The sequence below is a fragment of the Numenius arquata genome, chromosome 10 (genome assembly GCF_964106895.1).
Source record: "Numenius arquata chromosome 10, bNumArq3.hap1.1, whole genome shotgun sequence".
Taxonomy (NCBI): domain Eukaryota; kingdom Metazoa; phylum Chordata; class Aves; order Charadriiformes; family Scolopacidae; genus Numenius; species Numenius arquata.
The window spans coordinates 18,418,240-18,445,995 of NC_133585.1; the positions used below are offsets into that span (position 1 = coordinate 18,418,240).

At 43.8% G+C, this 27,756-nt stretch overlaps 1 protein-coding gene across 1 annotated transcript; it reads left to right on the forward strand.

Annotated features, from left to right (window-relative positions):
- Window positions 1-1,398: 1,398 nt before the first annotated feature.
- Window positions 1,399-26,504, forward strand: PSAP (prosaposin). Its single transcript, XM_074155291.1, has 14 exons — window positions 1,399-1,468; window positions 12,109-12,242; window positions 13,107-13,181; window positions 13,853-13,978; window positions 14,253-14,447; window positions 15,384-15,527; window positions 16,361-16,417; window positions 19,200-19,313; window positions 20,266-20,361; window positions 20,567-20,756; window positions 20,935-21,086; window positions 22,709-22,789; window positions 23,366-23,473; window positions 24,069-26,504. Exons 1-14 carry the CDS (start codon window positions 1,423-1,425, stop codon window positions 24,102-24,104), a joined length of 1,554 nt encoding a protein of 517 aa, XP_074011392.1. The 5' UTR covers window positions 1,399-1,422; the 3' UTR covers window positions 24,105-26,504.
- The last annotated feature ends 1,252 nt before the right edge of the window (window positions 26,505-27,756 follow it).

The following is a 27,756-nucleotide window of genomic DNA, read 5'->3' on the forward strand; positions in this document are numbered from 1 at the left end:
CTGCCTAGGTAAGGTGGCTTTAGCACCAGAGTAAAGGTTGCTTGTTTAGTCTGGCCAAACTTGCTGTTGGGGGTTGGTTTTCTGCCTGGTTGATTCAGTTGGGGTGCATCTGGCTCCAGTCTGGGAATTGCCCAAGAGCCCTGGCTCCTGATGTGGGGGGGATAGGGATGAAGCTGGGCTGACTGGCTTGGGGGGGGGGGAGGCGGGCAAAGGCCCTGATTTCTCCTGCTGTGCCTTGCAAAGAAGAGCAAGATAACAAGCCTCCCACAGTGGCCTCTTAGCTGAGCTTTTAATTTTGGAAAGATCTTCATAAGAAGAGGAGAAATGATACCCTGCTTGGGTGTAAAGCAAAACAGAACAAATCTACTTCCTTTAAACTGCGAGTAAACCTTAAGTGTTATCAACAAGTCAGGTCCTTCAAACATGAACTCATAGGTAGGGACCTAACGAGCCCTGAGACGAAGGGCGATACCTTGCAGATCCTCACAAGCTGGGCTGGATACGCCTCGCCGGTCACCAGCACTTCAGATGTGAAGTTATGAGTCTTTGTGAATAATGGTGAGGCCGCAGGGGATATCCAAGCAAAGCTCTCCAGGCTGTGAGAAGCACCTAAGCCTTTCCCCGGCAACAGAGAGCGGGTTTAAAATAGGGGAGCTGGTCTACGAGCTCCATGCAGGCCTGGTGAGCCTGCCTCCTCCCTGTGAGGGACCAGCCTGGCCACTCAGCTAAGCTGGTTTGGTTTGCTGGTCCAGCAGGAAAATAACTGCTTTTTTTTCTGGGTTAGTTTGTTCAAGTTGCCTGAATCCGTGCAAGGGATGTGGCAGGAGTTAAGAAGCTGGGAGAGACCAAGTAAGTTTAGGCTATCTTAACCGTACTTTTCATTACTGCTCTTGTGTACCACACAGCTGCCCAGTGACAACAGGGAGCCACCGTCTGCAAAGAAAAGCAAGGAGATATATACACGCACACCAGCTCCTAACCCCAGGGAACAAGACGGGAAGCCTGCGAGTGGGAGGCCCTGTCATGGCACAACTCCTCCTTGCTGTGCACCTCGATGAGATGAAAGCCAGCCTGAGGGAGGGGTGGGGCACCCTCCCGCCTGTGATGTTCCTACTGCCTGTGGAAGGCGCCAGGCTACCTTCTGCGGCCTGTAGGGGCCTTTCCTCCGGCCAGGCATAGCCGTTTCAAGCGGCGGGGGGGCTCGCAGTCCCTGTCCAGAGGAGCCCACTTGGCGTCACCTCAGCACCCGCCGCCATTTCGCGCCCTCCACAAGAGACGCGCAGCCGACGCACTGCGCAAGCGCAAAGGCGGGGAGGGCGGTGGGGCGGTGGGTGCGCATGCGCAATGGCTCCCGGCGCAGCCTTTATCTAGGGGCGGGGGGGCGCTGGCGGCGCCGCATTGCAGACGGGCGAAGGGGGGGGAATGATGGCGCGGCGGCTCCTCTGCCTCCTCGGGCTCCTGGCGGCCGGTAAGCGGCTCGGCCTCCGCCTTCCCCTCGCACTTCACCCTGGCGGTCGGCGTTCCTTCACCACACAGCTCCTACCCGGGTGGGGAAGGGGGGGCTGAGGGCGGCCTGGCGGAGGGGGGTGGGGGGCGGGCCTAAAGCTGTTTTTCTTCTCCCAGCAGGACCTGCCGGACGAAGGTTGCCGAAAGCAAAGGGAGAGGAGGTGGCGGGCGGGGGGAGCGCCCTGACGGTGTGGGCCCTAACGGTCCCTCTGAGGGAGCAAGGCCTGGGGGAAAGGGGGGTGTTCGGTGGCGCCTTCGGGGTGGCTGTGGTGAAAAAGCTGTATTTAGGGGGCGGCATCTCCCCAGAATAGCGATCAGGTAAAGGCGGGGAGGAGGGGAAAGTCCCCCTGAGAAACCAGCCTTTCCCTCTGCTGGTAGGGAAATGGCTTCTGGTGGCTCTGTGGTGGCATGGGGGTCAGTCTGTATCTATGTCACCTTCTAAGAGCGAGCGGTAGAAACTGCGTTTCTGTCGGTAGCTCTATTTACCTTTTGCCCTTCAGGGGTAGATGGGTTGATAGTCCTCTTTCGGGTGGCGAGAGGTAGCTGCTTCTGTGGCGTGATTTTTAGCAGTGTCATTTCATTAGGATCTCGATCTGCCCCTTCCCACCCCTCCGGAAAATTCCACTAATTTTGCAGCTCGCTGTCTTGTTACCTGTTGTTGCTGAGGTGAAGATGGTGGTGGGGAATATTGAATAATCTGTCTTTAGCGTTAGGACTAGAGGTTAGAAAAGGCAGCGCAAATCATCAGAAATCATCCGTAGATTGACTGGAGGGGTAATGCACCTTCAGGTTTGTGGTATGGAATGGCTAGAAACCCCCAAATTGAAGATCTAATACCCGATTTTTCACTTTTTTTTTTTTTGAGAATTTTCCTTGAAGTAAGACAATTGCAAACCCAGAGCTTATTTTCTTACAGGTTTGACCTGCAACTTTTCACAAGTCGACTTAAAAAGAGCCCGACTAGCCATTTAAAAGCCATAGCAATAATGAACTGGCAGACTACGGTAAACTATGCTTAGGAGATCTCACATAGCTTTACACTACTCTTGTACTTAACTGCAGTTTTTTAATATACTGGTACATGGATAATTTAATGGAGAATCTCAGACTTCTCAGTCTGGAAACAAGAAACTAAATGGCAGCTTTCACTCTGCATGTTTATCTACTTTAATTGACTTTTGTGTCTGCTGTGCACTGAGTTAACTGCCATCAGTTCTCATTACTATTGGGACTGTTTCCGAATCACTAAAATCATTGGAGTTTCTTGTACTTTAAAAGTGAAAAGGATTTGCTTTGAAGTATCCCCAGGTTTCCCAGTAGTGTATTTAGGGAAATTGTAATGAGAAACCAGTTCAGCAATGAGAGTTAGCTTGGTCTACCTGTTAAAGGCATGTGTATGCAACTGAGCATAGCAGGAGACTTGTTAGGCCTGTTTTTCTTTTGGAAGTCACTGTTTTAACACAAATAAACATCTGTCTATTTTCACCAAAGTCCTGTTATGACTACTAATTGACTCACCTATGGTAGTATCGTGCAGATTTTTGTGAAGATTTTGCTGTGACAACCTGAGACACCGTTCTTGTCGACTAGGCTAACTAATTAACTGTATATAAATCTAGCCACCCTTGGTGTATCCTAATGGAGTTACTTGGCTGGCTTACAGCATGGCTGGTAGGCCATGAGGGTTTTTGGTTGACCTACTTACTGTGCTACTATGCATCTTTGCTTTAAGGGAGGCACGAAGGAATTAAAGCAGGATGTACAGGACTGGAGATACCCACACTGCTGACAGGCACTTTGATTATTGCTTGACTTTGAGACTGGGAAAGCGGGAAGGCTGGGTGGGTAGTTAAAGCACAAGTTGGTTTCTCTTGAGCTGGAAGTGTATTTATTTATTTATTTTTCTCCTAATAAAATAAAATTAAGCTTGGAGTGGAAGGTAAAAGCTTTGAGGATATGAATATTTCACCCCCCGTAGAATAGTAGACTTAATCTTCCTTCCAAGGTTTTTGTGTGATGTATGATTCCTCTAGCAAGTGCTGGTCAGAACATCTGGGGACAGGAAAATTGAAGGCTGAGTTAGTCTGACTTGAATTTTCTGGAGGGTGGGAAAAAAAAACAAGTAATTGAACTTGGACTATGCTCTGTAGTTTGCAGGCTTGCTCTAGTTGGGAATGTGGCTTCTAACAAAAAAGCTAGACTGGTGCAGCCTGTAGATGAAATTAAGCAAACAGTGGAAGGTGTCTTATTTCTAAAGAAATATATCCCTGTTTTCTTAGAGGAGTAAGAGAACGTGCTGTGGATTTGAGGCACCTTACAAAGCGGTGCTTCGGTAGTGTACCAGTCATGTGGCTTGTGTAAACCTGCCCTTGCACAATCTCCTCCTTGTTTGCTGAAGGGGTATAAATAGAAATGGTTGTTCTTGGTGTTGTGTCTGGAGGAGCTGCGCAAGCTGTTCTTGCCTGGTCATGGTTGGGCTCGGTGAAATGCACGACTGCGTCTGCAGAGCTTCTGAAGCCTTACGCTGTCTTTTTCACAATCTCAGTTTGTGCTATTCAGTATACCACAAAGAAGCAGTTTTGGGAATCTGAAAACCAAGATGATGCAGAGGCTGGAACAAGAGAGTGGGAGCTTGTCAGCAAAACTGAACTGTGTCTCCATCAGGTGACAGTGATGTCAGCTGGGACTGTCCGGGAGTTTGGACTGTGCTGTTTTAGGGAGGGTTTTCTGGTATAACGTGCAGGGGGATCCTTACTTTGCATCTGTGGAGGAGGCAGGACTGGTTACTCCTGGCTGCCAGTGGGTTTCTGTTTCGATGTTTCATGTGGATCTAATTTTTCAAAGCAGCTTTGGGGCAATGCCTTAGAACTACACGACAAAAAAAGGGTTTCTGTTTGTTTTTTGTTTAAGGATTTACTCATAATTTTTTTTTTTGTTTTGTTTATGTAACAGGTTTGTATGCAATTAATTTGCTGCTATTAAGAAACCAGCGTTCCTGTTACAAGTTAAAAGGGGTACTTCGTGGTCTTTGAAGTGTGTGCGTATGTTTTGAGGCAAGGCTTGTCTGTGTGTTTGGTCATGGCAGCAATGTTTAATTTCAGATACCAGTATTTTTCTTTCTCTTGGAATAAGGAGTCTCACATTTACACTGTTTACCCTGACTAGTTTTTCAACTTTGTCTTCTACTTCTGTGAAAGTCTGCCTATAGAGAGATTTTCTTAGAGATGCCGAGTAAATGAATCTTGCAATGAGATTTCAAGGCTTGTTTTTTCCAAACGTAAGAGTTTAAAAATCCTTTGACTGTATTCACATTGGGATGCAAGCCATTAGTATGCAGAGATTAGAAGTTAACACTTTCTTCTTTCCTGCTATCAGCTGCTTCATCACTGTACTCCTGGGTAGGTTATGCTTTCACCTTGAACACCGCAGTTTGCCTTTTTCAGGTTCTCCCATTGCTAACTGCAGTCCTCCCTGAAGCTGCTCTTTAAAATTCCCTTTTTTATCCCTGTGGGATGCTTTCCATGCTCAGCTGCGAGGGTCTGATGTCTCCCCTTTCCCTAAGGGAGCTTCCTGTTGAGTTGTCTTCCTCATCCGGCATTTATTCTGTGTTAAAGCACTTCTCTGGCAGCAGTGTGAAAAAGAGCATAGCTCCTGAGACTCTTCTTCTGTTTCTTTCTGACAGTGTCTTGAACTGCTCTTCTGTTTTCTGAAGTTTTTAGGTGCCTCTGGACTTCACCTGTGCTTTGCTGGGACTGCAGTAAAACCTGTGGCAAGTAACTTTTCTCTTACAGACATGGCGCTCTACATGACTAACAGACTCTTCCATTCCTTGTGATGTGAATATATTTCTCAGGTGAAAGGAGCATGTTAAATACAGAATTTTTGCATGAAATCTGTCCCCATCCCTTCCCCTCTCTCCAAAAAAAAAACCCCGAAACAGAAACAACAAGCACGTTCATAACATTTAGGTGTATTTCTACAGGGATCTGCTGCAGGGAAAATTGCTTCTCATAACTTCTTGGGAATATTTTGACATATTGCAAGGACCACTTATTCCTGATGACTACTGATGAACATCCAACTATCTCTTCTAGATTCTGTCATTGAAGAATCTTGGGCAGAAGTCAGGGCTTGCTTGGCAACCTGGTAGCAACCTCAGGTCAATGTGGAAATTAAATCTGTTGCAACAGTAACTGGGAGAACTAACTGGGGCAGTAGAGCTGATTTTAGTGTCTCAGCTCGTCCTGTTCTCTGCTGTCTTTAACTTTGTTCTGATTGTGTGTACGTACGCACACTGCTTCTCTTACTATGCTTGTCTTCTAGTGAGGGAAGCAAGGAAGCATCTGAGGTAAGAGCAATGTTTTAGAGCAGAGGTAAGGTACCAAAATGAGAATGTGTTCCCCACTTTGCGGAAGAGCGCAATTGTGGCGTTATCTCAAAACTCATTTCTTGTGCTAGTTACAAATGTTCCAAGCTTGATATTTGGTCAGTAGATACTGGAGAGGAAGACTGATTTTTAACCAATATTTGGAATACTGATAACAGCTCGCTAGATTTCATCCATTTTCTCCACAAATTGCCTGTAACTTCTCAAATACTGTGGTCATTTTACTGCCTCATTAATGCAGAGGCATAGTAGACCTTTGGCATGATTTACTAGAGTGTGATTACAACTTTTGAAATGTTACTTAAACTCACTAACCGACCAGAGAGGTTGTGGAGTACTGAGCCCTTCAGATAACTTTAGGTTGAGGTCACTCCTTGACTTGTTGACACTTTGTAAGATTTGATGAAGAGAAGTTGATCCCTCTTGACTTCTTTAACTTAAAACATGCTTTGCTTTTGCAGTTCTCAAAAGAAATGGGGAAGAGTCCATAAGTAACAGCACAGAATGGCAGAGACTGATGCATTCACTTGGTCTGTGGGGCTTTTCTGGGAGATTATGAAGATGATGAACAGTCTTTTTTTTTTTTTTTAAGCATTGCCAAGTGGGACAGCCTGGGAAAGAGCATCCCTCCTGATGAATCTGTTAATATGTTTGGAACAAATTACACTGTCATGAAGGCATAAGAGTTGACAGCACCCCAAGTTAACTTCCACAATTGACTTCAATGCAATGAAGTGAACAGCAGCTCAGCTCTTTCCTTTTCATGCCAACTGCAGGTTAAGTTGTCTGTAAAAATGCTGCTCACGCCAAGGTTTTCTTAGCAGTTTGGTTTGGAGGAGGCTTCAGTCTTCAAGCTGAATTTCTTTGTGTTCTGGGAGATAGTTTTCTGGTTTATCCTCTGGCTTTTTAGGGAATCTGGTCTGGCCCACATAGAATCCTGGTTCGTAGAAGCTTATATAAGGTGTTAACTTTTAAGCATGATCACGAAAGTCTCATTAGTAGATTCAGTACAGCTTCGGAGGGGATTGCTTAGGATGTTTTTCTGAGAATCTCAGGAAGAAATTCAGGCTGGGTCTCCCTGGAAGAGAAGAATAACACAAACACTTGAGGGAAGGGAAGGTTATTTTGAGGAAAGGCAATTACCCTATCAATTTTCCAGTAGCTGTCCTTGCAGAATGGTAATTAAAAAGCAGCCATTAAAAGCTTCCTTCTAGGTTCCTGTTTCCTGAAGAGAAGTGAGGAACTGAACTATGCTTTCATGTGCGGGGCTTTTTGAAGTAGACAAGGTGGTATTGTCTGAGAGGGCTGTCACCTTTACTTCACTACTGACTATGTGTTAGTGTTTCTGTTCCAGATGCCTAGTGTTGGGGAAGGAGATCGTAGTTGGCATTTGCTGCTTTGAAAAAGTGTCGGGGAGTAATGCACAGTGGCTGAAGTAAGTAGGATATACCCTGTGGGAGCAGTTGCAGGCATCTCTTTATCTTCACAGCCTTTAAACTGGGTTTTGTGTGAATTCCTGGCAGAGCCCCATGCGATATGCAGTAGTTGTCACTTGTCAGGACTGCGTGACTGGTGTTCTGACAGGGTTAGGTTGCTGACCCGAGTCTCCAAGAAAAGTTTCTCCTTCCTTTTCTGCTGTTACCCTTCAGCTTGTGGAGCGTTTTGATTATGTTGTTGGGCTTCAGGCTGTGTTTCTGAGGCAATGCTTGTTCTGGGAAATGGCTTCTCTTGTCTGTCAGACATGAGCATCAGTGAGGACAGAGCGGGTATGAATCTTTTGTTTTTGTTTTGTTTCAAGAAGCTGCAAGTGTATGCAAGGATCCTAGGGTGCCTTTTGGCTGTCAACTTGGCTAGAAGCCTGAAAGCGGAAGTCTTTCGCCCTTTATACATGGATTGTGTTTCTACCCCCACTTCTCTTTCCTCCTCCATTTTCTTTCACTGCCTTAATTTAGGAAAAACTTGGTGGAGCGAACGACCGTTCCTTCTAAAATTGAAGAAACCACATCTGTGAAGCAGTTGAAGAAGGGAGGAACCAGTGAAGAGGACGAGTAAAGAAACACCCTGGCCTTCACAGATAAACTTGTTCTTGCAAGCCGCTATTTTTAGAGCTCCAAACTTCGGGGAAGGGGGGGCAGGTTTGAGTGAGCATGATGCGTGACTGTTGAGAGCTAATTAATAGAGAAAGGAGAAATCTATTTAAAAATGGATGAGCCTTAGATAAAGAAGAATATATGAAATAAAGGGATGCCAAAGGTGACTAAGAAGGTAATCCCATTGGGTTTATCCAGTGAGCATTAGGAGTTGTGGGAGGTAATTGACAGTGCTTTGTTTTCTGTTGGGTTGCCGCTTTGCCGGGAACGTGCAATACCTCATTAAGGTGTCACTCTTCTTGCAGAGGAGGGTATTTTGAGGGAACAGGTAAGATAACTGTTAAGACTCAGAACTATTCATTCTGATGTGAAAGAGCACAAGGTCTCAACACATTTCACTGGCATGTTTGCTTTTGTTGTAACATAAACTAATATATGAGGAAAAATGCTGTTTCATAATTAAATAGAAGAACAAGCTAAAGGGAGAAGTAGTGAGAACAGTAAAGGATTTCAGGCTAATCTTTTCTGAATCTGCAAGATCTGAATTAATACAGAGTTTTGTTAATTTTGTTTCTGTTTTTCCCAGAAAGTTCAGAAAAAGTGGGGTGGATACTGTTGCAATGAAGGTGCATCCTTTCCTATTAGACATTGGGTTATGTAATAGAAGTATTTCAACATGATACAGAATAAACTAATCCAGTCTTAACGATATTTAAAGTCACTGTTGAAAATGGAAGAAAGGAAGCCATGCTTAGCATGTCTGGTTTTTTTTTTCTCTGTAGCTGCTTTATAAATGTACCAGTGATGTGTGGCCCTGACAAACAAATTTACCTAGTCACTGTTCGACCAGAAAGATCTGTATTGAAAGCATCCAGTGTAAATTTGTCTTCTCAGAAGGAAAGGACTTCCACAGTGTCCTTTGTAACTAAAAGGACACTGCTGTTCCTCCAGTTTCTGTTTTCTGTAGATAAGTGCTCATCCTTATGGCATAGCTGATTCAGGTTTTCTGAATCTGTTGGCTTTTTTTTTTTATGGAAAAGTTCTGTAGATATGTTGGCATTTCATCTCGCTCTGATGTTGTGCAGGGGTGAGGACTTTAAATAATGGGTAGGTGTTCGGAGTGCTTAATTGCATCCTGAAACTAGTTTTCAGCGTTCACTGACTTATGAACCCTTTGATGCTCTTCTGAGATTTTGTCTTTGGCCTCCTGTAGAGGATTGCAGGTAACATTGAGTGTCCTTATTCTGAAATCAGAAGTGACTGTGTGCCCACTGGCAGTGCTTTGAGCAGAATCTGAACAAAATATGGCTGTGTATGCCTCTTCTGAGAAATTACTCTTTTCTCTTTCCAAACTGGTGAGACGCACAATGCAGGGAAGCAGTGCAGAGGTATCAAGTAGTTAATGTGCTGTGAAAAATCAGTTAAGACTTTTTTTTTTTTTTTCCTTTCTGAACAGAATTATCTGCAACCTACACTCTGCTCTCAGACTACTCAGTACTACTGGCTCCTCAGTTTTCTTCTGCCTCAGTGTCGTGACCTGAAAAAATCCTGCTGCCCTGCCAGTACCCCTTGCTGTGTCCTAGCAAGTCAGGGCATTTGTGACTGACTCTGCGTGAGCATCTGTTTGATTCAGAAGCCATGCAGCTGGGAAGTTGTTAAAGACATAGAGACAAAAAAGCTGATAAGTAACCATAAAGCTGAGGCATAGTGTCCTACATTTGTTCTGTCCTGCATTTATAATGACTGGGTCAGAGGCTACAAGGAAGGGGGAGCAAAACTAGCTGGTAGACGTTCTGCCAAAACTGGGTAGAGACCAGTGACAAGACCTTAAAGTAAAAAGCCAAACGAAAACTGAGAGTTTATTAAGAGCTAGATCAAACCAGTGCAAGTTATGGTATGAATTCCTAAATTTGGATTTTAAACAGCTTCTTAGATCAAGAGGTTGAGAAACTGCCTGGAATCACTATTGTTGCAGTTTTACACTTTAATTTTGTAGTTTTACAGTATGTTTCAAACAGGGGAGAGCGAGTAAATTTCTTTTGATTTACAGAACTAAAGGCATAGGTTAAAAGCTATACTTGTAAATAGTTGGAAACCCTTAGTTACACGGTTGAAAGTCAAGGTCTTGCTTGACTTAAGCCAGACTTTGACTCTGCCTTGCAGAGCCTTCCAACCATTGCTTAATACCAGTATCTGAAAGGGAAGAATAACTCTTCCCTTCAACCAAGAATATACTTGGTTATTGTCATTCTGCCAGAGCTGACAGATATTTGGCTGACCAGTCTGACTTTGAAACTTACTCTTAGTGCTTCCAGATCGATAATGCTGTAATTTAAAATAGGCCATCTGTAAATATTTTGCTAACCATACATTATTAGAAGCTTTGAAGTCTTATTCCTATGGTCTTATAAGCAGTCCTAGCGTGCTGTCTTGCTGAAGAATAATATGCAATCTAGGCTTTTTGCTGGGAGAGAGGGTGGCAAACTTCATGCGTTTTTGTAGAAGATTAAGCATGCAGAGCACATTTTTCTTAAAATAAATGGGTCATTCCGCTGTGAAATCCAGTGTAAACAGGCTTTATAAATCAACAGCTGAGAAGGCTGCAGAATGGCACCTGTAAAGCAGTGTTTATCTGGCTCTGTTTGATGTGTGGTGGCTATGTACCTAATAGATGCACTAGTAATTCAGCTGTTAAGTTGATCCTCTAGTTGCTTAGAACTGAGATTTGAGAAATGGAAAATTGATTGTTCATAACCTTACTAGAAGCTTCGTAGGAATCAAACAGCTTAATTCCTGCTTCTTTGTTGACAGTGTAATTTTACAGCATTTTGTGATGTGTACACAGCATTGATGTGGAAATAATGGCTCCTAAATAACACCTATACAGCTATTAGGTTTGAATGGGCTTTTTTTTTTTTCCCCTAAAACTTTGGTAGCTGTGCCTTGTAGGCTTAGACCATGGCAAGTTTCCTTGGCGACTGTTTGCTGTGGGATTTTAAGGAGTTGTTTCGTCATAGGTTAGTGCAATGGAGGAAATTGACTGCTGAAGGAACTGGGACTACTGATGGGCAAGATGGTTTTAGAAAAGTGGGAGAAGTTAGCTGTCCAGTTCAGAGAGCACAAAAAAAAAAACACCACACAAAAACAAAACAAAAAACCCACAAAAAACCAAACCCAAAAAACCACTTGGAAAGTCAGCTAAAAGGTGGGATTGATTAACTTGTCCTGATGATCTAGTACACTTTTTTAGGAAGACTGTCCAAAAATGGTATTCTGTATTTTACTTCAAAACTTTATAGGTTGCGAGAATTCCATGTGGGGTGGGAGGGAATGTCCTGATAAGGACTTGTGCTCTTTCTTTTTTTCCCCACGTTTTTTTTTCTCTGCGCAGTTGAAGAACTGACCAAGAGGAAACAAAGTCTAAATAGATTTAACGGGTTTAAAACTGTCTGATGGAACTGATGGAACATGTCTCATGTTGTTTTCTGTCCCTCTTTTGCTTTGACTCTTGAAACTTTCTGTTCAGTGTTTTGGTCTGCACCTGGCTTTAAGTCCTCCATGTAATGTGTGTGGTGGTGTGGCTCCTAATCTGATTAATTTGCTAGCTCTTACAGTTGCTGGATGAGAAAAGGGTGGTTCACCTGGGAGAAGGAATGCAGGCAGCAATTACAGGCTAGATGTGCCTCCTGGTTCAAAGTTGAAGTGAAGGCAAGGACAGGAAGGTTGTAGCTTTGAGAATCAGCTGTCTGAATTGTGGATTTCTGCAATGAGTAGTTTCTCTGTTTTGAGTAATCTGGTAGTTCTTGTGTGGTAAGCAAAGTGTGGGTTTTGGTTTGTTTGTTTTTGTTTTAAAAGGTGGATGATGGGGCAATGGACTGCTGAGGTGCTCAGGCACTGAAAACTGAACTGTTTTGATTTTTCTGGAGTTCTTTGGCTGTGTAATCTGTATTTGGGACTCATGTTTCAGGTAGAAATTGTTGGATTGAAATGTGCTTTAAAATGTCTAGTAAATCCGAGGGGCCTAATGGAAGGGTTGTGGTTATACCATACAGCATTAACCTGTTTACTTGGGACTAGAAATCATTCAAATGTGCAACTGTGAAAGGATGATTCTTTCTTTGGCAGCTGTGGCAAGCCCTGTTTTGTGGCAGAAGGACTGTGTGAAGGGTCCGGAGGTATGGTGTCAGAGCCTTCGGACAGCATCGCAGTGCGGAGCGGTGAAACACTGCCAGCAGAATGTCTGGGACAAGCCTACTGTAGTAAGTATCAACTCCTGAGACAACTTCTTCCCACCCGCAGCTGAGGTAGCTGATTTAGCTATGCTGATGAAGATTTTTCAAGGCTCTGATTGGAGTTAAGTGCTATGTCTGACTATGCCTTGGTTACTCTCCCTTAATTTGGGTGCTAGATAAAGGTTGCTTTCCACTTGTCTGCCTTGCACAACTTGTCTGCTGACTTCTCCTGTGACCTGTTGCACAGTCACCAAGCAATGTGTGGAATGGAGCTAGTGGATTTCAGAGTTGTTCCTCTTTATTAAACCGACTCATAGACAAATTCACAGAATCACAGTAGTAGTGCCTTTTCTTGTTCTTAACTTGAACAATGCCAAACTGATAGGTTTATTACAAAAAATAAAGCTGTATGATTCTTTAGGTCTTTCTCATAAGTTAATGTTCCCCAAAAGGCGCAGCATGTGCTAAATTATGAAAGCAATGACAGTAAATAATGGTACAAATGTTACGTTCAGTGTGGCTTTTCAAGTTGCATTTATACTAGATGTGAATGCTGCTTTACCAGATCTTCTAAAATTCTTAGATTTCTAGTAAGAGTACAGTAAAAGAGCTTTAGAAGAAGGCTTCTCAGGGCAGCATGCTTTTTACTTCAAGGGAGATGGGACTAGGTGAAAGGAGCCAAGAGGTAGCATGCCTGCTTCTTCACACCATGTTGATTTACTGAAGAAGCTGGAGCTGGACATACTTGGAATACCTCACCCAGGTTTCAGCCAGAATTTCTTCCCTTAATTTCAATTCCAAATTGATTCTCATTCTTACTGTTTTTATTTGCACGCTGCGTTTACAGGTACTGAATTCTGTCTCAAAGTAACTCTCTACTTCTCTCTCCAGAACAGTATCCCCTGTGACTTGTGTAAGGAACTTGTGACAGTGGCTGGCAAGGTTTTGAAGGATAATGGCACCGAGGTAAGCAGAGCTCCTCTGCTTGTCCCAAGGCACTATTTGATTTCATTGACTTAACAAGATTGCAAGGTGAGGGGGTGGAAAACCAGTCTGAGTGATGTTTTCCCAACTTCAGCAGCAAATGTTGAAAGGGGCCAGAGTACATGGGGAAAAGGCTTTTAAACAGCCTCTTATGGTCTAGAGATTAGCAAATTCTAGAGCCTCTCATGCTCTAACACATCCCAGATTGACTGTAGATGCTTAATAAAACTGTTCTTGTGCCAGTGGGCCATTGATCTTAAAAGGTGGGATACTGCAGTCTCTTAAAGTGGATGATTGCATCAACTGGTCTTTATTTTGGTTGTGGACATTTCTTTCCTTTTTCTTCTGTGAACCTGGGAGTACTTCGTATAAACAAACCACTGTCCCACTAGTCCATAATTTCACTCCTATTCTTAAATGTGGATGTTCTCTGCTCTGCAAGACTGTTGTGCAGGCCTTGCAAGTGTTATTTCATGTTTTCACTTTGGCACAGTCTCATTGAAAGTCCAGGACCGGCGGAAATAGACCTATAGTGTAACAACTGCCTGGACCTACCTGAGTCTAAGGGGCTTTTTTTAGGCTTTGTGTCCTGCATATAGACTAACAAAATATGTATCTATATCTATAGTCCACCTTATCCTTATCTCTTATAGGATGAGATTCGTTCTTACTTGGAAAAGACATGTGAGTTTCTTCCTGACCAAGGCCTGGTCTCTGAATGCAAAGAGATTGTGGATTCCTACCTACCTGTTATCATGGATATGATCAAAGAAGAGCTAGTAAGTAGATAACAATTTGCATCTGTTGGAATGAAATTTTTCTCCTGTTGATGCCTGAGTTTCTCTTCTGCATAAGATTGTGTGTATGATCCCTTCAATTCTGTATGGATCACTGGGGTTGCAATTAATGGTGTAAATTTGAAGACTGCTTCCTTGTTGTGAAAACATTTTTCCCTTCCGATCATATTTCAACTGAATGACTCTCTACTCTGAACTTTCATATAAAAGTGACATCAGTTTATAGAGCTTTATGTATGTATCTTACCTCCCCTAGGATAAACCTGAAGTTGTATGTAGTGCCCTGTCGCTGTGCCAGCCCCTTCAGAAACACCTTGCAGCAATGAAGCTTCAGAAACAGCTCCAGTCCAATAAGATACCAGAGCTGGATTTCTCTGAGCTGGCATCCCCATTCATGGCTAACGTGCCCCTTCTCCTTTACCCTCAGGACAAACCCAAACAGAAGTCTAAGGTAAGGGTGCAGTGCTATTCCAGGGTGCGAGAGGCATGCATGTTTTGATGCTCCAGAACTTCAGTGCTCCTTTGTATGAGAACTTACTGATGGTTCTTGGTAAGGGATTGTTGTACTGGGCACATATTAAGCTGAGTTCTTCACCTGAGTGAGTGTTTCCTACTGAATTTTGTGCTGCTGCACACAGACAGTTACCTTTTTCCTTAACCTGTGGGTTTAAAGCTAAGTAAGATGATAGCTGCAGCCCCTGTAGATGATATTTATAATCTTGGATTAACAACCACAGCCTGTAAAGAAAAGTTTTGTGCTGGACTGTTCTCATCCAGCACTGTAGTAGTCAAGCAGGTCTTACTGGAAACAATTTTTTCTGAGAGCAAGTTTGGCACCAGTGTTCAAAGAAAGAAGAATTCCTCCCACATTCTGAGTAGTCTGCTAGCTTCAGGGGAAGCATTCATCTCTGAATCCAGAGGTGACAGACTGGATCACAAAGAACGAATAGTTGACAAAGGGGAGTAGATGAGACAATGAACTTTTGAATAGAGGCTGAGTCTTGATAGCAAGCCTAGATACAGGATTTAAACAGTTGGGTGGGTGGAGAACAAGCTGCTCTGGGTGGAGCAGGTAAGATCTGTGCCAAATTTAGAAACCTACCCACTGTGGTCTGTAGCAAAACCAAGAGATTTTGCAGATTGGGTATCTTAACAGTTATCTCGGGTTTCAGAGCCAAGTAGGTACCTAATCTCCACCTAGTGGCTGGTGCACATACCAGCAGTAGCTTGTCTATTCATATTAGTTCAGGCTTTTGAGTGTTCTGTAGTATTTATCAAGGTTTGTGTATAGTTTAAAATAGCTTTTGAAACTTGCTAGTAACGGAAGCTTCTAAAATGTGGTGTGTGAAGATACATCACCTTAAGTTTCCTTTTACTTTTTGTCCAGGGAAGTGGGGATGTGTGCCAGGATTGCATTCAGCTGGTGACTGATGTTCAGGAAGCTGTGAGGACAAACTCATCTTTTGTAAAGTCTCTGGTTGCTCATGCCAAGGAGGAGTGTGACCGTTTGGGACCTGGAATGGCTGATATGGTAAGCTATCTTTTTTTTTTTGTTTGTTTAAAAATCTGCTCCTGCGTACAAACATAAAATAGTTTGTTCAATGCCTTAATCTCTATTTAATAAAACAGAGGAGAGGTGTGTCACGTGGGATATGTTACGCAGTGTTAACAATAACAACACTGAAATTCTCATAGGTAAGCTTAGGAAGTGTGGATTAGATGAATGGACAGTGAGGTGGATTGAAAACTGGCTGAAAGAGCTCAGAGGGTCGTGATCAGTGGCACAGAATCTAGTTGGAGGTCTGTAACAAGTGGGGTCCCCCAGGGGTCAGTACTGGGTCCAGTCCTCTTCAATATTTTCATCAATGACCTGGATGAAGGCATGGAATGTACTCTCAGCAAGTTTGCTGATGATACAAAAGTGGGAGGGGTGGCTGACACACCAGAAGGCTGTGCCGGTCAAGACCAACTTGACCAACTTTCTGGTCAGGAAAGTTGAGTGGGGTTGGGTGGATGGGACTGGGGAGGAGGAAAAAGACCCAGGATTGCTGCTAGACCTTAAAGGCCTTTTTCATAAAAATGATCTGGCAGGGCAATGTGGTCCTGTATCCCTGCTAATGTGGGGGAGTGCTTTTGCTCTAAGCAGAAGAGAAAAGGGGACTCGCCAGATAAGCAGCTGTGTGTGCAATGATTGTGTAACCTGAAATGCCATCTTGTATTTGGGACAAGCTCTGAAAGACAACAGAATAGTTATTAAGTAGAGCAGGTGAATTAATACCTTGAGATGTGTTAGAAAATTCTAGGTTAACTCTATAGCTGAAGTGGTTTGATATTTACAAGACTTTCTTTTCCCACTTCCTGCAGTGCAAGAACTATATCTCCGAATATTCTGACTTGGCTATCCAAATGATGATGCACATGGTAAGATCAGTAGAATATAGTATTTGCTCTTGGTTATTTTTTTTTGTGGCTTTGTGTGGCTAACTTATTTGGAAACAGGAAACGTTTACTGCAGTGAAAGTCTGGGGAGAGTAGGTCTTGCGCTGTAAGTCTTGGTGTTAACGCTTTGAACTTGGCCTTTATTTGGATAGTAACTTCAGTCTCAGAATGCTTTCTTTAGTACTTTCCTTTTCTTCCACAATCATTTAGCGGTGCAAAAAGTGCTCTGATCCTTTGAAACACAGAAGGTGAATCACATATGTTCCTTTATAGTCTTTTATGTTAGTCCTGCACCACTTCCCCCTCCTCTGTCAAATACTGTGCTAAGCATATTAGAGTTGGTCTGTCATGGTATTGAAAAATCAGTTCAAGTTGTAGAGCTAATGTGTCTATTTGAAGGGAGACTAAATGTCCTTCTTCTGGAATTGATATCTCACGACTCCAGCTCTCTGGGCTCTTGGTAGGAGCTGTGGAAAGCGAGTGATACTGCACCAGCTCTGGTCTTCTGCAGCAACATAAAATATATTTTACCTCTGACCACCTCCATAGCACTTCTTTATCCAGAGATTTTAAGGTCTTATAACAAAAATGAGTAAGCCTTTCCTTAAAGAATGCAGCGCCATAAGTAACATAACAAATTATAGTTATTCCAAATTTATGAATAGAGTACACGGCTGGCTTGAACCTGAATTTGGCAACACAGTGGCCTTTTTTTGTTTCAGGTTGCTAAAGGCTATTCTCATACTGCTTCTTAAGCATTTACGGGGCGGGGAGGGGGGAATCTTTGTTCCAACAACAGTTATTTTCTCATTTTAAGCGTTGCAATGCAGTGTGGTGTTAACACCGGAAATTGGAATATGATTACACCTTGCACCCAGCTGAGTGTTGTTCAGACTCTTTGGAGGTAGTCTTGCCCGGGATGTTTTAATAACTTCAAGTGCATAATGCTGGTTAGCATCATGCAATTAAATGTGAATTGCTGTAGCAGTGCTGAGTTTCTTTGGGGTGGGGACCGTCATCTTCATGGAAAGAGTATATGCCGTTCTAAGTGCTTGACTTTTTTTTTTTCTTTTAACTGTTATCTCTAATTTCTCCTTCCTTTCTCTGTCTCCAATCTTCCCTGTCAACAGAAGGATCAGGTAGGTGAGCAACTTGCCTGTGGTGATAGCCTGCTTGTAGTTCACTTCTTGCTCTATTAGCTGTGTACATGGTGTGATTGTACTCGGTGTTGACAGATACAAGGGATATTTATGTGATTAAATCAGAGAAAAAGACTATAGACTTCCTCCAGTGGATCAGTCCTACTTCCAGCTCCAGATACCAGTTTGTACTACTGAGATTTCATCCTGATTATTCTTTGGCCAGTACGGCAGAAAATATGCTCACTTTCATTCAAGAAGGGTTAGTTGTGGATAAAGCACACTGGTGGCTCCTGCCAGCTTCTGATTTATCTCCTGGGCTCAAAAGGGCTTGGGTGAAGCTGTCCCCGGGTCTTTTCTTGGTTAACCTTTAAATCTAAGACAGTGGTATAGATGTTTGGAGTATATGAACTGAAAAGAAGATGCGGGAGGCCTTTAGGCTCCTGCTTCCTAGAGCTATTTGGGCTTTTTATTTAACCAGTCCTGGGAGACCTTGTGTCTGTCATCTCTCTGTGAGAGACCACGTTGTGTGTATGTGGGTGTTGCTGTAACATTAATATCTGGAAATGCTTCTTACACTGCATGAACCAAAGGGCTTGACTTAAAGGTACTGCCTGGAGTAGTCTGAAGCAGCACTGTATCGTTGAGATACTGCTTTTGCCTGTGCATGAGGTTGTGGCATGATGTATTAACTGTTGCATAAGCTTCTACTGTAAGAAGCTTGATGCCCTGGTGACAGAGTTGGGTATGATCTTCTAATCGCCCATAGGACCAAAGGTAAATTTTTTTTTAGCTTAAGTAGACTTTAGGTGGGAAAATTCAAGTTTTGTGTATTACTCTGTACAGACTTTCTCACTTTATGTGGGTATAACGTGGCCCCCTTAGAGCAGTTTGCCTCATGTCCGGCATTTATTTTTGCAGTTAGTAATATATGTTTCTAAAACTTTTGAGAAAAACTTAGAAAGCCTTCTGAAAGGCTTTGTTTCTGTTTGCTCTTGTCCTCCTTACTGTGAAAAGAACACTTGAAATGTAATTTCTGATAATTGTAAAAAGCTTTGAGCTTAGGTTTTAACATTGGGTAACTTTTGTTTCTTATAGGCTGTGTTCAGTAATGCGGGAATCTGTTTCTGTTTGCAAAATGTGATGTTACTGGATGCTTTAAAGAAGGTAGTTTGTGGATGAGTAAAGGAGTCCTTTCTTCTAGGCATTTCTTTCAGCTTTTGGGTGAACTCTGGAGTCAGGATAATTAGCCTTTTCTGTGATTACTTAAAGCTTTCAGGGGAGCAGCTTCGTGGATACAGGTCTAATGTGATGCTGGTGTTGGTGGCTCTTAAGTCAACTCCTTTGAAGGGCTTGCATAGTGGATTAGCTCATGGTAAATGGGGTTTTTTAATGGATGTGGCCTAACCTCTTCCTCTTTCAAAGGAACTGCTAAATTTCACCTGGTAGTTTTCCTGCCTATAACCATATCAAATGCTTTGGCAATACTTGAAGTAGAAGTAGTCATGAAACTTCTGGTTGTGTTGGAGCCTTTTAAAACTTTATTCTCAGTGCCTGCTCACAGGCTCCATAGAAGAGGCAGAGCCTTCTAGACTTCTAAAAATTGCTTGTACATCTCTTTCCAGCAACCAAAGGACATTTGTGCCATGGTTGGGTTCTGTCCTTCCGTGAAATCTGTTCCCCTTCAGACTCTGGTGCCAGCTCAAGTGGTTCATGAAGTCAAAGTGGAAACAGTGGAGGTAAGATGGACTTTGTACTCAACAGCCTTGCCTTCCTTTTTGCTTTAGTGTAATGAACTAGGTGAAACAGAAAACCAGGAGCTTTTATGCATAGAATAATCCAAGTCTCCCTGCACACAGATTCCTGGCCTCCTCTTGTTCCCGATGTTCATCTGTGAAGTAGGAGAGCTGACTGATTTGTTAGAATAGCAGAGCCTATGCTAAACCAAAGCTATAAGGTAATACTTAAGGATTGAAATGGGAACTCTGGTTCCAGCAGTAGACCATAGCAGCCGTTCTAAACGATACCTCAAATGTTAGAGGGCAAATTGCTGCACTTGAAGTTTGCTCTGCATTTGGAGTTATGCATTAGTCCCTTTTAAAAATGGGACAGCATTCTGTGTGTGCAGGTGAGTGATCAGAGTCAGAATGCACCTTAGCTTCCCATGGCCTTTGGGTAAGACACAGGCTGAGGTTTTTTGAAAAGGAAAGCTTCTTTTGAGGACAGTTAACTTCTGATTATCAGGTTCAGCACAATTTCCCTCAAGTCCCTCAATTTCTAGGTTTCTTCTGCAAACAGGGGGGTGCTCTCAATTCGAGTAAATTAGTTTTGTCCTCAATTAGTGTATTTAAAAAAAACACTTAACATTTCTCTTAACTCCACTCACTGTGGGGCTGCTTATTGCTCCATGTCTGCTAGATTCAACTCCCCTCCTTATACAACCTGGGGACTGTAGTCTTAATTAGTCGTACAGAATGACTGTTCATTCAAAAAGGCTTTTTACTGAGTCCTTTGAGGTTGGTTTCGGGTTCTGCGTGACCTTTTGAATTTAGCTCGAGCTGTCCAGCGAGGTAAGTGAATGTGTGCTGCACCTGAATTTGAAGGTTGTTAAGGTGATCCCTTACAAATTGTCCCTGTCAAATGTGGTCAAGTGCTGATTTACTGTTTTGTATGTTTCTTCTGTGTGCTCAGAAAGCCTCAGTTCAAGAGAAAACTTTTTCCTTGTGTGAAATATGTGAAACCATGGTGAAAGAAGTGACTGGCCTCTTGGAGAGCAACAAGACAGAGGTGTGTAAGCAGTAAAAGTGGTACCTCTTCCTAGGCTTTGGCTAAAATGGGGCTGTATTAGAGGGGGAAGCAAAGCTAATTTTCTTGCCTGTTTTCATGAGAGTGAGATTTCTATCCTGGGTGTGGTGGCGTAAGAAAAAATGTACTTATGAATCAAATCAGCTTTCTCTTCCTCATTTTCTACTCCTCCTTCACTGTGCTTCAGGAGGAGATTGTACATGAAATGGAAGTGATATGCTACCTGTTCCCAGGAAGTGTCAAAGACCAGTGTAAGGACTTCATAGATGTCTATGGCCAGGCTTTGATTGACATGCTCTTGGAGGCAACGAATCCTGAAGCTGTGTGTGTTATGCTGAAATGCTGTGCAGCCAACAAGCCTCCACAGCAGCAGCCAGGTTGGTAATGAGGAGTTGGTGGTGTTGCAAAATGAGCTAATTCACCTACGATTATATCTCTTTTGAGAACACAGGCTTTAGTACTTTGCTGATGCTGCCTCCTTTCTTCTGTTTGGGGGAACTACCTAAGCACTGATGTCAAGCGTTGGTTTTGTGTTGTGTTTTTTTTCCTTCTCAGTTGTAGTGAAACCTGCAGGTGGCTTCTGTGATATCTGCAAGATGGTGGTAGCTTATGCAGACAAAGAATTAGAGAAGAATGCCACGACAGCTGAAATTGAGGCTTTACTGGAAAAAGTCTGTCACTTCCTGCCAGAGTCTGTCAGCGATCAGGTAAAATGCGCATGCAGAAGGCAGGCTAAAAAGGATTTGTTTGGTTAACATAGGTCCTACAGTGACAATTATGCTTACCTTATTTTCTAAATGTTTTGCCTAATATTCTGTCTACATGCTAATTTTAGGTCCGTCTTTCAAGTGTCTCTGCTATAAATGTCCAGGTACTCATAATAGAGGTCTCTGTGTTTGGCCAACTGCCTTGGTCTCTGGCTGGAGACAAACTGTCCACAGGTGCAGCTGGGACTGGCTTTTGTTCAGCAACCTGATCCTTCCTAGGTCTTTTTCGCCCTTTATTAGTTAGCACCAAAGCATAGCAGGTTCTCATGGGCAGTAGAGCAAAAGAAGAGGGAGCAGCCTTGATGTGAGGCAGTCAGATGACCACACAGGCCTTGCTTAGTGGCAGCCTTGCCTTCCAGTCAGAACAAGGCAAGGTAGAGATGAACAGAAGGTTAAAACATCTTGCAGAGCATTTGGAAGAACTAGAGAGCAGCATCTCTTAGTAGTTTTTGTAAGAGTAGTCAGTCTTCCTCTGCTGGAAGGAGTTTGGGGTCACAAGGGGGATTAGATTTTTGCACTCCACATCTTGGGGAGGGGGGGTTGGCAGTCCCTTTGAATAGATGGAGACTTTTAAGGGCCTGAATTGACTGGCTGGATTGTTGTACTAATTTGTAGTCAGTGAAGGTTTGCCTGGAAATCCTCTGAGAACAGTGGGGGTGGGAACAGCTGAAGGTTTGGGTTTATTTTTTTCCTCCACGCTGATCCTGTTCAGGGGATTAACAAAGTAATTGGAAGTAGGCTGGCGTAATTCCAGGGAGAGAGCAAAAAGCAACACCTGTTAGGCCACTGCTATCAAGATTTACCTGGAAATCTTATTAGGTGGCTGCTGAGTGTCAGCAAGTGGCAACTGCGTATAAGTTTACTAGGCATACGATGCACAGGCTTAAAGCAACTATGAAACAGCTATTCCTGCTAACTGCTGTGAGGCCCTTTAATAGCTGTGGTTTGCTTATTAATCGGTGCTGTTAGTCTCTGCTGAGAACACCAAAATCTTTCTGTGCTTTGGAGGTGGCTTCTCCACTAGAGGGCTGACTGTTATCGATGGGAAGCGTTTGTGCTGCTGCTGCCTGGCCTGAAGTGAATAGTAATTACTTGGGCTAAAAGTGCTCGAGGGTCATTACTGCACTTAGATTGCTGCCATCCTGTTCAGGATGTTTGTCTCCAGCTTGTTCAGTGTGCTTTCCTCTTGGGACAGCAATGATCTCCACGATTAGAGACTAAGCTTTGTAAATCAAAGCCTGTCCTGCTTGGTTCTTTTCCCGGAGTCTGTCCTACTTGGTTCTTTTCCTTGTGACCCCCTTTCTCATCATAACGTGTCTGCAGACAGCTGCAGGCAGGTATGAGCTAGCAAAAAATGATGTTGTTTTGTGATTAGTGTGATGCTGTGTCCTTTTTGATCCGCAGAGCTCAACCCCTCTGGTTTATCAGTTTGGAGTGTAGTATTGGGGTGTTTGGAGTAGTACCCTGTATCTTGAATAGGAGTTAGTTTGGAGTAGGCCTGTATCTTCCTCTTCTTTCTAAGGCTTTAACAGGAGGCTCTCTCAACCTGTGTTTTGTTACAGTGTGTTCAGTTTGTGGAACAGTATGAACCTGTGGTTGTGCAACTCTTGGCAGAGATGATGGATCCCACTTTTGTTTGCACTGTGAGTATTGCGTTTATTCTATTGAGTACGGGCTGTGATACAGTCCTGCCTGCTCTTCTGTGTGCCTTTCAGTGCCTAGCGTGCAGAAACTCTGCTGGAATGAAAATCAGCACACTGAATGCTTGGAGCAAATGCGGTTGTGCAAGGCCTTGGGCTCACTTGAATGGACAGCTGTCCAGCTGCCAGCCTTGTGCAGGGAAGGATAGAAGGAAAGAGCCGCCAGTGGTTATCCACTGTTGCGGTTCACTAACATGGTGTAGCGAGCCCTGAATGTGATGAGAGGAAGTTAAATGACCTTTCTTGAGAGAGGTGCCTTTCTAGAAGCTCTGTTTCTCAAAACTTAACATGAAGAAGCAGTTGTGGGTACCTTAATTCTTCCTCATGTCGGATTACTGCTTCCTGTCCACTCATGCAGCTGTGAGTGTGACTTGGAGAGGTCAGTTGAGCATGGTACTGTGGGAGCTGCTGAAGCTACCTCAGTGTTGGTTCCACGCTCGGGCAGGAGGAAGCTCAGACTGTAGTTGAGATCTCTTAGTGCAAATAAAGATGTTGACTCTGCTGCTGTTCCTTTCACAGAAACTTGGAGTCTGTGGATCAGCTAAACAGCCTCTCCTGGGGGATGATGCTTGTGTCTGGGGTCCAGGCTACTGGTGTAAGAACATGGAGACTGCTGCTCAGTGCAACGTGCGTAAAGCAGAATTCTGCCTCAAGTTTCCTGTTGGTCTTTGATAGCTCCTTATAAACTACCTTTCTGGCTTCTATACCACACTTCCCAGGGGATGAATTCCAGTTTCAGGAAGCAAAACGGTACTATCTAGAGGTGGTTGAGTGTGATTAGAGGGTCTTCAGAGCCCTTAGCTTTCTTAAAGCAGACTGTTTCCTCTCCCCTTCGTTCCTATCCCCCATGCCTCTGTTGGCGTTTCAGAATCTATAGTAAGGTACAAAGTGAGCTTTATATTTAGTCTGTGTTCCCGCAGCCAACAGGCCACGTCATGACCTCTCATCAGGCTCTGAGATTTGGCTTCCAGTATTGCTGTGGGCCGATGCTTTCTTTGCCAGGCCTTAATGGCTAAGGGTCATCAGCATTCTTTTCTGAAGCTTTTGGGTGGGGACGAGGCTGTTATTTAGTCTAGTCCTCACTGGAATCACTTACTTCAAGAAAAACAGATTTACTTCCAAGATCTTGGCTCAGAATAAGGCATTGAATTGTATGTGTAGATGCACGCTTGTTTGCAAACAGTGTTTTTTCCACTGACATACACCATTTCTTTCCCTTTAGGCTGTTGATCACTGCAAACGTCATGTGTGGAACTAGAAGAAGAATTTCCAGTTCTGAAGGTTTGCCGTGGCTCTTAAAACATGTGGGCCGAGGTTGGCAGAGAGCTGTATCTCAAATGTCCCTCCTCTCTGCCTCGTTAACAATTTGACCTTCAAGTTCCTTTATTGTAACTCTTTTGTAGCAGTGCTGCTGTTGAAGGATCAGATCTTCATTGTTGACTTAACAAAGATATTTCTGATTGTACAGTTTAACTCATACTCCTAAAAATAGTCAGTGTGTTGTAGATTTTTTTTTTAATTGGTTAGGCTGAAGTGTTTTTTAGGTGCTGGGAAGAATGGCAGAGAAGGTGAAATGAGTCAAGACTATTATCTTTTAATTTAAAAAAAGAGCAAGATAGTGACTAAACTTTCAAATGTCTTTCTGTAGTCAGCACTGGGAAGATGACATGCTTTGCATTTTTACCATCTGGCTGGAATATTAACTTTCTGTGTAACCCTAGGGGAACTCTAAGGGATAATGTTGAATCTGGGAATCCCTTTGGCTGGAATTTTCAAAGCTCTACAGATGCAGAGGAGGGGGACTCTGTGTGCCCATCTAACTTTCAAAGTAACTGGTACCTAAAAAAAAAAAAGCTGTGTTTGCATTTGAGTGACCGTGCTTTTGCGTTTGAGTGACCACACTCGTGGCTCATGGTGTTATCATAGCTAAGGAAACCCTCCCTCAACCTTTGATCGTGTCCTTAGTATTTCCTTGGACTACTTGGTCTAAGCATGACTACTGTCAAGCCCTGTACAGTGGGATTTCAGTCTTTTGAAGCATGCTGACAAATTTAAGGAATGGCTCCCCTTTTTTTTTTTTTTTTTTTTTTTTATCCTAGTTGCTCAATTCTGCTTAAGTCTTGCAGCTTCCTACATGCAGCCAGCTGGGTGCCAAGGAGGTGGAGCGAGCTGGGCCGGTAGAAGAATGGAGCGGGGGGGAAAAGTCAGCAGCGGCTGTGTGTATGTAAAAGTGAGTTCAGAATAGAGGGCACAACGCATGGAAGAATGTTTGCTGTTTTTTTTTATTGTAAACTGCCAGTTGGTTTCTTGATCTGTTTTTCTCTCGCACCATATTTCAGTCACCTAAACCTTCAGGGGCGCTCTGAGGCTTGGGGGCAGTTTCCATTGCTGCCACCCCTTCTCATTGAAACTCACCCTTCTGAGTAGTTGGAAGCATAATAATTTTATTATTTTTTTTTTTCCAGAGTTCCCATTTCTGTTGGGAAACGTGTCTGAGTAGCAAGCGGAGGTGGCAGATAAGAGCACTGTAGTAGATATTTGGCAGCTCTGCTGTCATACCTGACAACCTGCCTTTCCTGCCTCTGCAGCATCCCGCTCAAACGGCCTCAACTTAGGAACAAAAGCCTCTCAAGGCGGGCTGCTGGCCTGGAAAACGAGTCAGGCCCTTGAGGTGTAGGGGCCTTTGAGAATGACAATCGTGCTTATGTTGCTTGAGACACACCTTGCATCCCCTACCAGTATTTAGCGCATAGTTCTGATCAAGTTAACCCCCTGCCCCCCCCAAAAAACAGAGGCATCGAAGTAGCTCTGAGGGAGACCTTTGGGAAGGGAGAAGCTGGGCAGAGGTGGAGCTTTGAAAATTCCAGTCCTGTTCAGAAAAGTGCCGGCAACTGCTGCTGTTCCTGTGGTGTCTTGCGTGAGGCGGGAGCTCCAGTAACATGACGCTTTAGCAGCAAGCGAAGTAATTTTCATGCAGTTTAATGGAAAACCACTCTCGACTGCAGCTTTTTTTTGTTACTGTGTGTACATACTAAATGGCTAGGCAGTGTTGACAGTGATAGCATTTGTACCGAATGCTGAAGCACTTGTAGCTTTAAAAAAAAACAAAAAACAAAAAAAACGAACAAAAAAGAGAAATAATTACCCCTAAAGATGTAAAATACCTGCAGCTTTCTGTCTTGGCAGGCTTGTGCGGTGGTTCCAGCAGTGTATCCCGGTTGGGGTAGATATGCCAGATAGGAAATGGGCTCTCTTCAGTGTCGCTGCCCTGGAGGTACGGGTTGTGTTACACCATGGCACGCAGTACGGCATTGGATCTTTTAAACTGGATGGCGTTCTCTTAACATGAAATTTTTTTTTGGAGGGAGGGTGGGGATGGGTTAACACTTGCTCTTAACTGGTTGGCAAGGTTTTAATTTTCTTGGGTTTTTAGTAGTGGAGGATTCGTGCTGGTGACCTGTCAGATGAGGTGAATGGGGGGGAAATCCTGTGCTAGCGCTGGGAGTCTCTTTTAGTTCTCTCCCTTCCTGTGGACCCTGGCACCTGACCCGCTTGAGTTACGCTGGGGGGGCACACGTGCAGTTGCTTTCTAAAGAACATTGTCTTGATTTTTGCACAAAAGCTTCCTTAATGAACAATAAAAACTTCTGTAAAACGATGTTTGTGTGTTTGGTTTCCTTGTTGTGTGCTAATTGCCGAAGGACCTCCTTAGCTTCCCCTTTGCTGCAGAGCCAGGAGAAGGCACGTCCCGAAATGTCACCCTGAATCTGGGGCTGAGTGACGGGATTCGGGTTCCCGTTGAGTTGCCGTCGCCTCGCGAGGTGCATGTCCCGTCAAGCCTTTGTGTTGGATTGAGCGCGGTTGCAGGTTGAGGAGGCTTTGCCAGGGATTGCCATCCCTGTTCTCTTTCCCTGGCGGAACGCAACGCCCGGTGTGAGGCAACAGCCCCGTGTTGCAACCTCTCCGCCTTGCGCAGGCTGGAGGGAGTTCCTGCTGAAGCTGCTTGTGCTGCAGTGCTGACTTGCATTTCGTGTGGCTTGCTGTCCTGGTTTGAGTGACACGGGACTGGTTTCTCTTTCAGTCATTTTACTTTTTGATTAAGGTCTCTTGGGGAAAAAATGTACTTTTAGAAGACTCCAGTGTATTTGGGAAAATACTTACTTTTATAGCCGGCCATGCTAGGCGGGTTTCAAAGCTTTTTGAGCTCACCAAGTGCAGGAGTGAGACCCGGGTGCTTGACCCGAGCTGGCCAACTGGATTATTTCAAACCACGAACACGACATTCAGTATAAACTACAAAGTTTGCTGAGGAGTTCTCTCTGCCTCGATGGCTGCCATCCTGAGAACTCCTTGCCCTGGCGCCGGACCCCTGAGCCTTTCCCTTCCTCCCAAAGCCGTAGTGCTTGCAGTGTCTGACATTTGCTGTCCCTGCTGGGAGGGGCTGTGTATAGTCCTCATGTATTTTATATTGATATCAATATTATTTTTTTTACCATTATTAATTATTTTATTAAATCTCTTCATATTTCAGCCCTTGAGTTTTCGCTTTTTTTTTTTTAATCCCCACCTGGGAAGGGGGCTCATCGGGTGAGAGAATAATCCTCTAAACAGCAACAAATCGCGGGTTCTTCAAAACGCTTTCCTTTCGTGTTCATTCCTTGCTTTATTTTGAGTAAAATGAAGGTCTTTTAAATGCTTTTAGCAAACTACTTGGCTGCCTCTAAATACGCCAGTAATTCACTTGTCCTAAATTTACCGATCTTTAATATTTGTGCCGCTGACCCTTTTTTTTTGGAAGGGATGATGCTCTATTCGGTGAAGAGCACAGAAAATGGCCCTGTCACGTGGCCCTAGGACGTTGTCCCCCGCTGTGCCCACCCTTTGAGCCAGGTTAGCGTCAAGCAGCAGGT

Excerpts from the sequence above, each read along its gene's own strand:
- PSAP (XM_074155291.1), top strand. The coding sequence starts at position 1,423 with ATGATGGCGCGGCGGCTCCTCTGCCTCCTCGGGCTCCTGGCGGCCG. Across the intron at positions 14,448-15,383 it reads AACCCAAACAGAAGTCTAAG|GGAAGTGGGGATGTGTGCCA; the intron begins GTAAGGGTGCAG and ends CTTTTTGTCCAG. Across the intron at positions 20,757-20,934 it reads GCCTCCACAGCAGCAGCCAG|TTGTAGTGAAACCTGCAGGT; the intron begins GTTGGTAATGAG and ends TTTCCTTCTCAG.